The following is a 13,422-nucleotide window of genomic DNA, read 5'->3' on the forward strand; positions in this document are numbered from 1 at the left end:
GGAATCAGAGATGGGTGTATGGAGAGATGGAGATGGAATCAGAGATGGGTGTATGGAGAGATGGAGATGGAATCAGAGATGGAATCAGAGATGGAGATGGAATCAGAGATGGGTGTATGGAGAGATGGAGATGGAATCAGAGATGGGTGTATGGAGAGATGGAGATGGAATCAGAGATGGGTGTATGGAGAGATGGAAATGGAATCAGAGATGGGTGTATGGAGAGATGGAGATGGAATCAGAGATGGGTGTATGGAGAGATGGAGATGGAATCAGAGATGGGTGTATGGAGAGATGGAGATGGAATCAGAGATGGAATCAGAGATGGAGATGGAATCAGAGATGGGTGTATGGAGAGATGGAGATGGAATCAGAGATGGGTGTATGGAGAGATGGAGATGGAATCAGAGATGGGTGTATGGAGAGATGGAGATGGAATCAGAGATGGGTGTATGGAGAGATGGAGATGGAATCAGAGATGGGTGTATGGAGAGATGGAGAAAGAGGAGGGAGGTAAAGAGAGATGGAAAGATGAAGAGAGAAATGAAATACCCCAAAAGATACATGAGACGCGAGAGAGAAACGGGGATAAGGATGGATGGATAGAAGGAGGGGAGTCAGAAAGAGAGGGGCCCCAGTCCTTCCTGTCTGGTGTGTCTCTCTGATCCTGAGGCCACAAAAATAGCAACAGGAGCACTGTCAGCGGAAACCGTTATTAAGTCATTCAAGACCTCTCCCTTTCCCTCCCTCCCTCCCTCCCTCCCTCCCTCCCTCCCTCCCTCCCTCCCTCCCTCCCTCCCTCCCTCCCTCCCTCCCTCCCTCCCTCCCTCCTCTCTCTCTCTTTCTCTCTCTCTTTTTCCCTCCCTCCCCGTCTTTCTCTCTCTCTTTCCCTCCCTCTCTCTTTCCCTCCCTTCCTCTTTCTCTCTCTCTTTCCCTCCCTCCCTCCCTCCCACCCTCTCCCTCCCTCTTTCTCTCTCTCTTTCCCTCCCTCCCTCTTTCTCTCTCTCTTTCCCTCCCTCTTTTTCTCTCTCTTTCCCTCCCTCTTTCTTTCCCTCCCTTCCTCTTTCTCTCTCTCTTTCCCTCCCTCTTTCCCTCCCTCTTTTTCTCTCTCTTTCCCTCCCTCTTTCTTTCCCTCCCTTCCTCTTTCCCTCCCTCTTTCTCTCTCTCTTTCCCTCCCTCTCTCTTTCCCTCCCTTCCTCTTTCTCTCTCTCTTTCCCTCCCTCCCTCCCTCCCACCCTCTCCCTCCCTCTTTCTCTCTCTCTTTCCCTCCCTCCCTCTTTCTCTCTCTCTTTCCCTCCCTCTTTCCCTCCCTCTTTTTCTCTCTCTTTCCCTCCCTCTTTCTTTCTCTCTCTCTTTCCCTCCTACTTCTCTTTTCATATCTGTGAAAATCTGAGGCAGCTGGGGCCATGGGCTGGGTGTATGTGTGTGTCAGAGGCAGCCCTGTGTGTGTGTGTGTGTGTGTGTGTGTGTGTGTGTGTGTGTGTGTGTGTGTGTGTGTGTGTGTGTGTGTGTGTGTGTGTGTGTGTGTGTGTGTGTGTGTGTGTGTGTGTGTGTGTGTGTGTGTGTGTGTGTGTGTGTGTGTGTGTGTGTGTGTGTGTGTGTGTGTGTGTGTGTGTGTGTGTGTGTGTGTGTGTGTGTGTGTGTGTGTGTGTGTGTACGTGTGTGTGTACGTGTGTGTGTGTCCAGTCTGGTTGTCAGTATGTGGCGTGCCAACCAGAGTGGGTTGGCATGCAGTCAGTGTGGGGTCTGTCCTGAGGCTATGGGCTTTGTGTGTGTCAGTGAGTGGGTGGGTGGTTATGTGTGTAGGAGTGTGTTCTCTCCATCCAGTGTGTGCCAGCTGAGGCCACCTGACCGATTCCATTCGTCCCATCTGTCCAAATGTAATCTTGGACACCCAGAAATAAAACACTTGCGTCAGATGCTCTAATTAAGTTCTGGGGGGGATACGTGTTAGAGAATGAACTAACGAGACTAGAGAAGTCTCCACCCCCAAGACGGAAACTCTCAGTCACCTTCGGGCCTATCAGCCAAATGTCCCCTCCCATTCCAAAATGACATTGGAAAGATGTGAGCACCTTCGAAATCGGGATTTGTCCAAATGATGAGACTGTTGGCAGATACCTGTTATGTTAGAACAAGAGACGGTGATAGAGAGCAAGAGAGAGAGTAAAATCATGATTCATTTTTCAGTCTCTCTGTGTGTGTGTGTGTGTGTGTGTGTGTGTGTGTGTGTGTGTGTGTGTGTGTGTGTGTGTGTGTGTGTGTGTGTGTGTGTGTGTGTGTGTGTGTGTGTGTGTGTGTGTGTGTGTGTGTGTGTGTGTGTGTGTGTGTGCGTAAAGCTTACCGTATGCGTGTAGGCGAGTGACTATGCATATGTCTACATGTGTGTGGGAATGCAGTAAAAATGAATGAACCGCAGCAGCAGCAGCCCCGGATACACAGACCCGCCTCCAGCCACCCACCCAGCCATGTGTGACTCCTGCCCCAGATCAGAGCTCCGAAGCCTGGGGAGGGGAGCCAAGAAAGGAGGGGGTCTTGGCACTGGGCCTAGGCCTCAGTGTTTTGTTCTTGAGGGAGCTGGCTGCACTTAAAAAGGCCATTGACGTCTTGGCTGCTGTGTGCAATTTGCTTCCCCTCTCTGTCTGCAGAGTATGTGGGACACACACACACACACACACACACACACACACACACACACACACACACACACATACATACACGTACACACTCTTGTCTGCGAGTCTGAGGGCGATCACTGGCATTTATTGGACCACAGGGAAAAGAACCGGCTGCCTAAGAGTACACACACACACAACCCCCCAACCCCCCCACCCTTCCTACGCCCCCTCACTAGGCTAATCACTTCCTCTCCTCTCTGTCTCCATCTGACCATCTCTCTCCATCCTTCTCTTATTTATTCCCTCTTCCTCTCCCTTCCTCTCTCCTCCACTCTTCCCACTCACTCCATCTCTCTCTCTTTATCTTTCTATCCATCATCATGTCCTGGATCATTTACTATTTACTATTTAGTAAATGATGGTGTCGTGAGTGAAGGTGTAGTGCGTGAAGGTGTAGTGAGTAAAGGTGTAATGAGTAAAGGTGTAATGAGTAAAGGTGTAGTGAGTAAAGGTGTAATGAGTGATGTAGTGAGTAAAGGTGTAATGAGTAAAGGTGTAGTGAGTAAAGGTGTAGTGAGTAAAGGTGTAATGAGTAAAGGTGTAATGAGTAAAGGTGTAATGAGTAAAGGTGTAGTGAGTAAAGGTGTAGTGAGTAAAGGTGTAATGAGTAAAGGTGTAATGTGAGTAAAGGTGTAATGAGTAAAGGTGTAATGAGTAAAGGTGTAGTGAGTAAAGGTGTAATGAGTAAAGGTGTAATGAGTAAAGGTGTAATGAGTAAAGGTGTAATGAGTAAAGGTGTAGAGTAAAGAGTAAAAGGTGTAGTGAGTAAAGGTGTAGTGAAAGGTGTAAAAGGTGTAGTGAGTAAAGGTGTAATGAGTAAAGGTGTAATGAGTAAAGGTGTAGTGAGTAAAGGTGTAATGAGTAAAGGTGTAATGAGTAAAGGTGTAGTGAGTAAAGGTATAGTGAGTAAAGGTGTAGTGAGTGATGTAGTGAGTAAAGGTGTAATGAGTAAAGGTGTAGTGAGTAAAGGTGTAGTGAGTAAAGGTGTAATGAGTAAAGGTGTAGTGAGTAAAGGTGTAATGAGTAAAGGTGTAGTGAGTAAAGGTGTAATGAGTAAAGGTGTAGTGAGTAAAGGTGTAGTGAGTAAATATGTAATGAGTAAAGGTGTAATGAGTAAAGGTGTAGTGAGTAAAGGTGTAATGAGTAAAGGTGTAGTGAGTAAAGGTGTAGTGAGTAAAGGTGTAGTGAGTAAAGGTGTAGTGAGTAAAGGTGTAGTGAGTAAAGGTGTAATGAGTGAAGGTGTAATGAGTGAAGGTGTAGTGAGTAAAGATATAGTGAGTGAAGATGTAGTGGGTAAAGGTGTAGTGAGTGATGTAGTGGGTAAAGGTGTAAAAGGTGAATGAAAAGGTGTAGTGAGTAAAGGTGTAGTGAGTAAATATGTAAGATGTAAAGGTGTAGGTAAAGGTATAGTGAGTGAAGATGTAGTGAGTAAAGGTGTAGTGAAGTGATGTAGTGGGTAAAGGTGTAATGAGTGAAGGTGTAGTGAGTAAAGGTATAGTGAGTGAAGATGTAGTGGGTAAAGGTATAGTGAGTGAAGATGTAGTGGGTAAAGGTGTAGTGAGTGATGTAGTGGGTAAAGGTGTAATGAGTGAAGGTGTAGTGAGTAAAGATATAGTGAGTGAAGGTGTAATGAGTGAAGGTGTAGTGAGTAAAGATATAGTGAGTGAAGATGTAGTGAGTGATGTAGTGGGTAAAGGTGTAATGAGTAAAGATATAGTGAGTGATGTAGTGGGTAAAGGTGTAATGAGTGAAGGTGTAGTGAGTAAAGATATAGTGAGTGAAGGTGTAATGAGTGAAGGTGGAGTGAGTAAAGATATAGTGAGTGAAGATGTAGTGGGTAAAGGTGTAGTGAGTGATGTAGTGGGTAAAGGTGTAATGAGTGAAGGTGTAGTGAGTAAAGGTATAGTGAGTGAAGATGTAGTGGGTAAAGGTATAGTGAGTGAAGATGTAGTGGGTAAAGGTGTAGTGAGTGATGTAGTGGGTAAAGGTGTAATGAGTGAAGGTGTAGTGAGTGAAAGTGTAATGAGTAAAGCTGTAGTGAGTGAAGGTGTTGAGAGTTTTACACACTCACATAAAACTACTTCACTCACATCTCTCTTCAATCACATCCAGTATAGACATATGTAATGTTTCAGTTTCTACCTGTCAAGCAGATGCTGGAGTGAAACAACCTCCGGCGTGTGTGTGTGTGTGTGTGTGTGTGTGTGTGTGTGTGTGTGTGTGTGTGTGTGTGTGTGTGTGTGTGTGTGTGTGTGTGTGTGTGTGTGTGTGTGTGTGTGTGTGTGTGTGTGTGTGTGTGTGTGTGTGTGTGTGTGTGTGTGTGTGTAACCCTCTCTCAACGTGTGTGTCTATGGGTGGTGGAATAGGCAGAAGATATATTTCCATTCTAATGAAATGAATGAATAAAGTATCTGTTCTATTCTAATCTCTCAGACTCTAGGCAGATGCAGACATCTCCATCGTGGTCCTATGAGCAGTCCTACCCCTACCTGGGTCAGATAACCACGCCCACCGTCCACTCAACTACTCCCATCTCACCCAGCCGCTCCTCCCTCAGTGACCTGTCCAGCCGCCTCTCAGGTAACACACAAACACTCATTCACCCACTGCCGACTGCCCGTAGTGTTCTCTTACAGTCATCGGTCTCTCTCATTCACTTCCTGCTTCCACTCTAACCTCTAACCCCTGACCTCTCCCCCTACAGGCCCTGACCTCACAGCCTTCAGCGACCCCCGTATGTCCCTGGATCGCCCGTTCTCCTCCCTGACCTCGCTCCCTGACAGCCGCTACCCTGACCCGCGCATGCACTACCCTACTGGGGCCTTCACATACACCCCTACCCCTGTATCCAACGGCGCCATCGGACTGACCATGGCAACCACCCCTGCTGGCCGCTACCACACCTACCTCCCCCCGCCCTACCCCACAAACGCCCCCCAGGGCCAAGGTGGACCGTTCCAGGCCGGTTCCTCTCCCTACCACCTGTATTATAGCACGGCCGCTGGGTCCTACCAATTCTCCATGATGGCGGGTGGAGGCGGGGAGCGGTCTCCTCCGAGGATATTCCCTCCCTGCACCAACGCATCCATAGGCTCCTCCCTCCTGCACCCGTCTCTGCCAAATCAGAGCGAAGGGGTGGGGGTGGAAGCGGAGGGAAGTCACAGTAGCTCCCCTACCAATATGGTACCCGAGGCTGTATGGCGGCCATATTGAGCACGGCAGCGGGGTTGACAAATGATTGACGGACTTGCTGGCTAATTGGAGTGGAGAAGGGGCTTTCACGGAGCGTTCCTATTGGATCATTAGAATGATCAAGGAACAAATTGAGGAGGGAACAGAAACAGGGTGCCATTTTACACCGAGGAGCATGCAGCAGCACTGAACTGAAAATAATTCAGCTTTGTTTTATAAAAGGATTGTTTGCCATGGTTATGATTGTTGTCGTTATTAAGAATTACTCGTGGCCAAAAATACAATGGGTGATTTTTATGTGCCACAGGCACTCCCCTCCTATCCCACCTTCCCTTGAACCTCCTCCCCCTCTCCTCCCTTATCCCCCTCTCCCCTCGCTCAAAATGGAGAGAGTGCTGTTAATGTAAACTATGGTCAGCCAAGATATGTGTCTGTTCTGTCATGTTTGTATTGGTTTATGGCCGTGATATTGTCTGCACTGATCTACAATCAGCACTGTTAGTCGATTCACAATGGTTAAGGGTAGGAATTTACAGGGAATGCTGTACCCAGTTCAGTGCTTATGGGCATTGTACTGTCACACCAAACTGTAACAGGTCGTTTGCTTTATGATTCCTTAATTTATTCTCTTACAATACCTTTTTGGTTGTACGGTGTGTGTGTGTGTGTGTGTGTGTGTGTGTGTGTGTGTGTGTGTGTGTGTGTGTGTGTGTGTGTGTGTGTGTGTGTGTGTGTGTGTGTGTGTGTGTGTGTGTGTGTGTGTGTGTGTGTGTGTGTGTGTGTGTGTGTGTGTGTGTGTGTGAAGGAACAGATAAGGCCTACATTGCCACATGGTTCACCTCATAGTTGTAAATAGTCTTTAAATGTAAGTGATGACATTGTCCATGTTTGATGACATCATTGCCTCCCACACAGGTATGTCACAGCAACATCAAATATGCCTTTTCTCACATTTTGTTTTACTTTATGAATATAAATATTGTTGTAAAGAAAATAAAACCAGTCTTTTTGTATTTTCTCTAAATCTCTCTCTCCCACAATCTGTCTCAATCTCTCCCTTTCCCTCTCTCGTATTGGGCTGAAGGGAAAGGGACTTGTTGGCACTGGAATCTGTGCCAACATTCTCCCCCCTCCTAAGCACACACACACAGCCTTATGCTATTCCTGACCCAGGAAGAATTTACACAGGCAACCAGACAAGCACTGGCCTGCCCTCTCTGCCACTATACGTTTCTAGAAAGACAAACGCAACCTTCACTAAAATACACACTGATATGGGTGCGTAGACAGACACTCACAAAGACTTCTGAAATGTGCTGTAAATACACAAAGACATGGCCACCTTCTCTCTCTCTCTCTTGCTCTCTCTCTCGCTCTCTCTCTCTCTCTCTCTCTACCTCTCTCGCTCTCTCACTCTCTACCTCTCTCTCTACCTCTCAGGGCTAAATAACCCACAGACACACACACAAACTGACACACAGATAGCTAAATAAAGGCGAACCTGTCCAGACAGTGGGTACACAGAGCGTGGCTGTTAGGTCTGTGTTGTAATCCTTCTCCAGGACTCAGGCCAAGGCCCATAAAACCACACAGTCTCCAGGAGAAGAGGGCAGTGGGGTGGGAGAGACACAGAAACACAATCTTTGATAATATAATACACCACTATTCACTGTCAGTCTATGATATAGCCTATGATATTCTTTATCCAAAACCAAGGAGTTCATCTAGGTATTTATTATGTGTTCCAAGCAGGTTTCAAGCAGGTTTTATAACCCATAACTCATGTGTTGCAACCTACCTATACACCAACTGAATCATCTACTTTGACATGTAACAAAGAATCCACAGACAAATAGGTCTATTCCTCATAACTTGGTTATGACTTGGTCAATGAGAAAGCGTTGTGAATAGCGTCTCGTAATGAGGCCCACATACTTTGTGGTGGTCTTATGAGAAACAGGCTAAACTTGATCTACGTATGCCTACCATGTCACGTTGATCTTCCTTTGAGGAAGTGTAGTTCGATAATTCAATTGTAGTCGCAACTTTATCATCAGGGACGCATACTTTCCGTTGCTTTGTTTGAAGTTTCACCAGGGGTATATTCAATCAGACGATTCTGTGGCAACCCGTTTATTAAACGGAAGCAACGGAAATAGATTTGCTAAACGTTTTGAAACTGTTTAGACTAATGATTACACCCCTGGTTTGTTTGACAATGTTCGCACATGTCCAGCTCAGTGAAAAAGACCTGTATACAATTACAGGTGCAATAAAGCCTTACACCCGCCTTATTCTAGTCCATGTTGACATAGGGTCATTTTTCAAATAGGCGTAGCCTACAAGCCAGAGGAACCGTTGAAGGGAACACCCACCGCCATCGGGAACGTGGGAAACGCATTAAACTAGTTTATCCCCGTTGATATTTGTAGCCTATGAGCGTGACATACTCAATCACAAGGAATAACCTGGAAAGTGTTAGCTTTGCTGTTAGTCATGGCAGGATCGAACACAGAAACAAACATATGTTGATGTCTGTGTGTTGAAGTTCAAGGCCCACAACAATCAATTACTCCTACTAACTTTGGGATACTTTTGAGTCGACAAAAGTAGTCTTTCCACCCAAATGACAGCCCAAAATAATCGATTCACAAATTCGCTAATCCTTGAAAACCGTTAGAATGACTGACGGACAGTTTCATTGAGTTCGGTTCAGCTATGAACGTGATTGATCACCAACAGTAATGATAAACGCTGAGAAATGATCGCTAACAAGAATTAACATACATACTATTAATCACTTTGACAAGAGGGAGAGAGGGGGAGAGAGGGGTCGAGGGGACCGCTGATTGTTTGCTCGGACATAATGCAGATGATAAAATCTGAATGAAAACATGTATTGAAAATGACATACATTTACATTTACATTTAAGTCATTTAGCAGACGCTCTTATCCAGAGCGACTTACAAATTGGTGCATTCACCTTATGACATCCAGTGGAACAGTCACTTTACAATAGTGCATCTGTATAATATACACATTATATCTTACATTATATCTTATGGATATATATTTTGTAATAATTAATGAAGCATAACAGGATATAGGATATAACTTCAATGTCTGAAGAAAAATAAATTATATTGATTTGTTTTCCCGGCAGATTTAGAGAATCAGTGGCTTTATGCGATGGCAAAATTGGTCTTGCAGTTATAATTCTAACCAGAAGATGACGCCAAAGCATCTGAATTGTTGTTTGACTCGAAGCGCGCCGGCGTAACTTGAAACTCCTCCCCTGATATTTTAGCGGGACTCTGACGTTCCACTTACGTCGCGCGCTAAATTTGTTTTGTGTTGAAGTAAATTCAAGGAACAACAGCACAGAGGCGTATCGGCCGCACACAACCATTTTAAACGGGTTTCTTCTTGTTGTTTTCGGACCAAACTTGTTTTTACATTATCCTTACAAAATGTCACAACAAGCTGGCTACTCACCTAGTTTCAAAAGACCAGCTGAAATCCTGCGGATGCGGAGGAAGAGAGCCCGCAGCGAGGGTGTCAGTTCTGGCGGCCGAGGCGCGATTTCCAGCCCGTGTGAGGGTGCCTCTATATCCGCTGTTCGACCATTCTCCACAGGACCCCTGTTCGGTCAGGGTCGCTCTGGAGGGGGAGTGAAGCGGAGAAACCCATTTGCTAGCATCGAGAACACCTTCAGCAGCCCAGCGAAGAAGAAAGTCTTTATTTACTCTGATGATGACGCCGACTCGTCGGATTCTGTGAAGCCGGGCGGCTCTGCAGGAGTGGAGGGAGAGAAGTCAACAACAAGAACGCTGCCATTTAGTGAACGACTTCTCCAGGCAGAAGAACTAAGCAAAGACGTGCCCGGCAGGGTATGATAGTGGCACACGTTAATACAATAATAACGTGATAAACAATCTAGCTTTCTACTGTACCTAACGCTAGCAGACTTGTATTATTTTCCAGAAAACTACAGTATCTAGCCAACTGACACATGACATAGGTAACGTTAGTTAGTTAGTTAGTTAGTTAGTTAGTTAGTTAGTTAGTTAATGCAATGTTAGCCAGCTACTGTAGAGTTGACAGATAAAGCAATTTGACAAAGCATCGCATCTCATGGTGATTTCACACCGCTGTTTTTGTTCTGATCTTTCGCTCATTTCTCTCTAACAACAGAAACCAACTTCTCTGTCTGAAGACGACTCACTGTTTGAAGATGAGGATTTGTTCCAGGAGAGAACACCCATACCGAAGGTGAGTTATATTCATTTCTCTATTCTCTTACTCCTTATGGAAATGTCTCCAACTCTATTCTTGGAGAGCTACCGAAAGCCTGTTACAATCATAGCTATCTACATTATAGACAGGCTGTGGACTAGCTGGTGTGCAGGCTTTTATTCCATCCCATTCAACTATTCATGGCTACAGACTAACGTTAGGGGTTGTTTTGGTATTTTGTGAGTCAACATTTTATCTTGTGTGGGTCAGAGTCCCCAGGCTGGTGCAGTAACCTCCATATTACCCCCTGCGTGTGTGGAGTACCCTGCAGACTGGAGCCTGAAGACGCGTCTCCTTTTCACCTCCCTGCTCCCCTTCACCTGGGCTGTACAGCCCAGAGCTACAGAGGAGGCCCAGGGACTTACCCAGCACTGTAGAGGACAGTACACCACTATACCACAGAGTATACAGGTACTGTTATACATGTTACACACAGACACACCAGTGGCAACCCCAAGGCAAAGGAGTACTGGTACCTGAGGAGCTTTACTAGTAACACAAATATATTGTCCTCAGTCTGTCTCTCACACTCTGATACTCACTTCTCTGTGTTCCTCCAGGACCCTCGGACATCTGCTGAGCTACGATGTGGGTTCCAGCAGTGTCTGCAGTTCTGGCAGCACCCGTCCCTGTCCTGGCTCTCTCTGTTCCCCCGGATAGGAGCAGAGAGAAGCTTCACTGGCAAGAACGTCCCATGGGCCCAGGACATGGCACTTCAACAGAGCCTCATGAGTGAATGGTGAGTGGGCATCAGAGGGGAGTGTGTTGTCTGTATTATTTCAAAAGCTTTAAATGACCTTAAATTCAACTCCTCTCTCCCTTCTCTCCCTCCCCCTCTTCTCTTTTCCTCTCTCACTCTCACTCACACAGGTCAGTTAGTCTGTCCTCCCTGTACAGTCTATTGAAGGCCAGACTATGTCCATATTTCTATGTGTGTTCCTACCAGTTCACTGCTCTTTTCAGAGCCTCGGGACTGGCGGGGAACAGCAACATCACTGCACTACTCACCCCAACCACCAGGGGGCTCAGAGAGGCCATGAAGGCTGATGGTGAGCTACAAGATACAGTATATCCTTCAAGTTTATTATGTCATATGCACAGGATACACACATGATGTTTACAGTCCAACGAAACGCTGACCTGCAGGTTCCCTCTCGATAATGTGACAATAGTAAGAAGTAAACAATAAATCGAATAGAATAAACATTTAGCATTGCTATAAATACAGGATGTCACTCAACAATATATCATGTAGAAGTTTGTTATTAAACATTTATATATGGATATTCTAATCTTGATAGTAAAACATTTTTTGTCAAATACCTGTGGTTGTAGGTATTGAGTTCACACTCCCCCTGCTGGAAGAGAGGAGGAAGAGCAAGGAGCAGGGATCAACTGCACACAACCAGGAGACAGATGGAGAGGAGGAGGAGACACAGTCTGAAGCCAGTGACAAGGAAGACGATGATGATGACGATGGTGGGTTTTCCTGGCTGACGGAGATGGGAGTGCAGGATAAGATTAAGAAACCAGACAGCATCTCCATCAAACTGCACAAAGAGCGCAACTTGGTGTGTTTAGACCACAAACCAGAGTCTGTAGTCTGTGTGTCGGGAACGCACACCTTCACTCTCATCAACTTCCTCATCAACTGTAAGAGCCTGGTGGCAGGGGCTGGATCACAGGCAGGCCTGCCCCCCACCCTACTTGCCCCTACAGCCTTCAGAGGAGCTACGCTACACTCACTCAAGGTGAGACACACACTGCTGCAGACTGGAACTGTCTGAGGAGCCTTACCTCCCACATTTCAATTTATGAATGGAAATAACAAAAACTAGAAATGGAAAGTTTCAGAAAAAACGTTGCTGTGTGTAACAGAAATGATAAGCATGTTGCCTTGTGTGTAATTGTCAGGCGCGTAGCGTGAACGTGAAGACCCAGGTGCGTGCTGGGTACCAGGACGTGTGTAGTCTAGAGGTGACGGGACCCATAATGCCTCATTCTCTACACGCCCTGACCCGCATGCTTCGGCCTGCTCAGAGAGGAGGCTTCAGCACCGCACTCTACACACACGAACCCACCGCTGTCCTCAACACACACACCACCACTAGGGAACAGGTCAGTCACACACACACAAACCCACCGCTGTCCTCAACACACACACCACCACCACTAGGGAACAGGTCAGTCACACACACACAAACCCACCGCTGTCCTCAACACACACACCACCACCACCATGGAACAGGTCACACACACACACACACAGCTCAACTGTTATCCAAGTCACGACACCACTGTAACGGACTGGTATAAAGCCTCATCATTTGATCTCCGCAATTCAAAGTTAAATCATAATAAAAAATCCTTTGTACTTGTTTGTATATATCCTTCTCTTCCTCCCTGCCTCTCTCCCTCTCACAGGCTGTAGAGCTGGATGGATGTGGTCTTCATCCCAGCACCATCCAGCAGCTCCAGGAGCCCTCTACCTTGGGGAAGTCTCCCCTCAGACAGCTCCATTTGAACAACTACTCCTACACATGGAAGTCCTGAGAGCAACTCACCCTGCCAGGCTGGGTCCCAAATTGCACCCTTTCCTCTTTATAGTGAAATGCTTTTGACCAGAGCCCAATAAAGTAGAGCGCTATATTGGAAATGGGTGCCATTTGGGACACAACCTAGATGCCTTTAGTGGACCGTACCATTCCTACACTGCCGTATACTTACTGTCCATATTTGTCTGAATAGCCTGTCTACAAACTCCAGGTATGCTGGCAATTGTAGTTTTACTAACCCCATGTCCTCTGTACTACAACCCAATGACTGATGGGATTCTTTTTTCTTTTTTTTAAACATTTATTTGACCTTTATTTAACTAGGCAGGTCAGTTAAGAACAAATTCTTATTTTCAATGATGGCCTAGGAACAGTGGGTTTAACTGCCTTGTTCAGGGGCAGAATGCCAGATTTTATTTTACCTTGTCAGCTCAGGGATTCGATCTTGCAACCTTTCGGTTAGTGCATGTAACATTCCTGGATTTGCCATAATGAGATGGATTTGGCTAAAACAGACTTGTTGTTGATTTTAGACCCTAAGATGTTTTTGTCTTTAACCATTTTTTAAATGTCTGTTTTTAAGAGCTTTTATTTCAACATAATTGTTCAACATATAGTATCTCTACTGGTGACATTTTATTGGATTCAATTCATTTGTCACATGATTTTTCTGTTTGAATTATTTTTTTTCCTACTTGAC

The 13,422-nt window shown here is 45.8% G+C and overlaps 2 protein-coding genes across 5 annotated transcripts in view; both read left to right on the top strand.

Annotated features, from left to right (window-relative positions):
- The window catches only part of LOC124008497 (runt-related transcription factor 1-like), a 62,440-nt gene extending 55,552 nt beyond the window's left edge, over window positions 1–6,888 (top strand). For all 4 annotated transcript variants that reach the window (XM_046319811.1, XM_046319812.1, XM_046319813.1 and 1 more), the window contains exons 6-7: window positions 5,112–5,258; window positions 5,383–6,888. In XM_046319811.1, coding sequence (XP_046175767.1) covers window positions 5,112–5,258; window positions 5,383–5,891 — 656 coding nt within the window. In that variant the 3' untranslated portion in view covers window positions 5,892–6,888. The remainder of the gene's footprint in view (window positions 1–5,111; window positions 5,259–5,382) is intronic.
- Window positions 6,889–9,219: 2,331 nt separating this feature from the next.
- Window positions 9,220–13,351, top strand: LOC124008613 (protein downstream neighbor of son homolog). The gene is made up of 8 exons (XM_046320018.1): window positions 9,220–9,761; window positions 10,066–10,143; window positions 10,378–10,578; window positions 10,728–10,906; window positions 11,038–11,216; window positions 11,503–11,918; window positions 12,082–12,285; window positions 12,592–13,351. Exons 1-8 carry the CDS (start codon window positions 9,342–9,344, stop codon window positions 12,718–12,720), a joined length of 1,806 nt encoding a protein of 601 aa, XP_046175974.1. The 5' UTR covers window positions 9,220–9,341; the 3' UTR covers window positions 12,721–13,351.
- The last annotated feature ends 71 nt before the right edge of the window (window positions 13,352–13,422 follow it).

The sequence above is a fragment of the Oncorhynchus gorbuscha genome, linkage group LG21, assembly GCF_021184085.1.
Source record: "Oncorhynchus gorbuscha isolate QuinsamMale2020 ecotype Even-year linkage group LG21, OgorEven_v1.0, whole genome shotgun sequence".
NCBI lineage: Eukaryota > Metazoa > Chordata > Actinopteri > Salmoniformes > Salmonidae > Oncorhynchus > Oncorhynchus gorbuscha.

Coding starts and splice junctions, on each gene's coding strand:
- LOC124008613 (XM_046320018.1), top strand. CDS start 9,342: ATGTCACAACAAGCTGGCTACTCACCTAGTTTCAAAAGACCAGCTGAA. Junction 9,762..10,065: donor GCAAAGACGTGCCCGGCAGG/GTATGATAGTGG, acceptor CTCTAACAACAG/AAACCAACTTCTCTGTCTGA. Junction 11,217..11,502: donor AGAGGCCATGAAGGCTGATG/GTGAGCTACAAG, acceptor CTGTGGTTGTAG/GTATTGAGTTCACACTCCCC.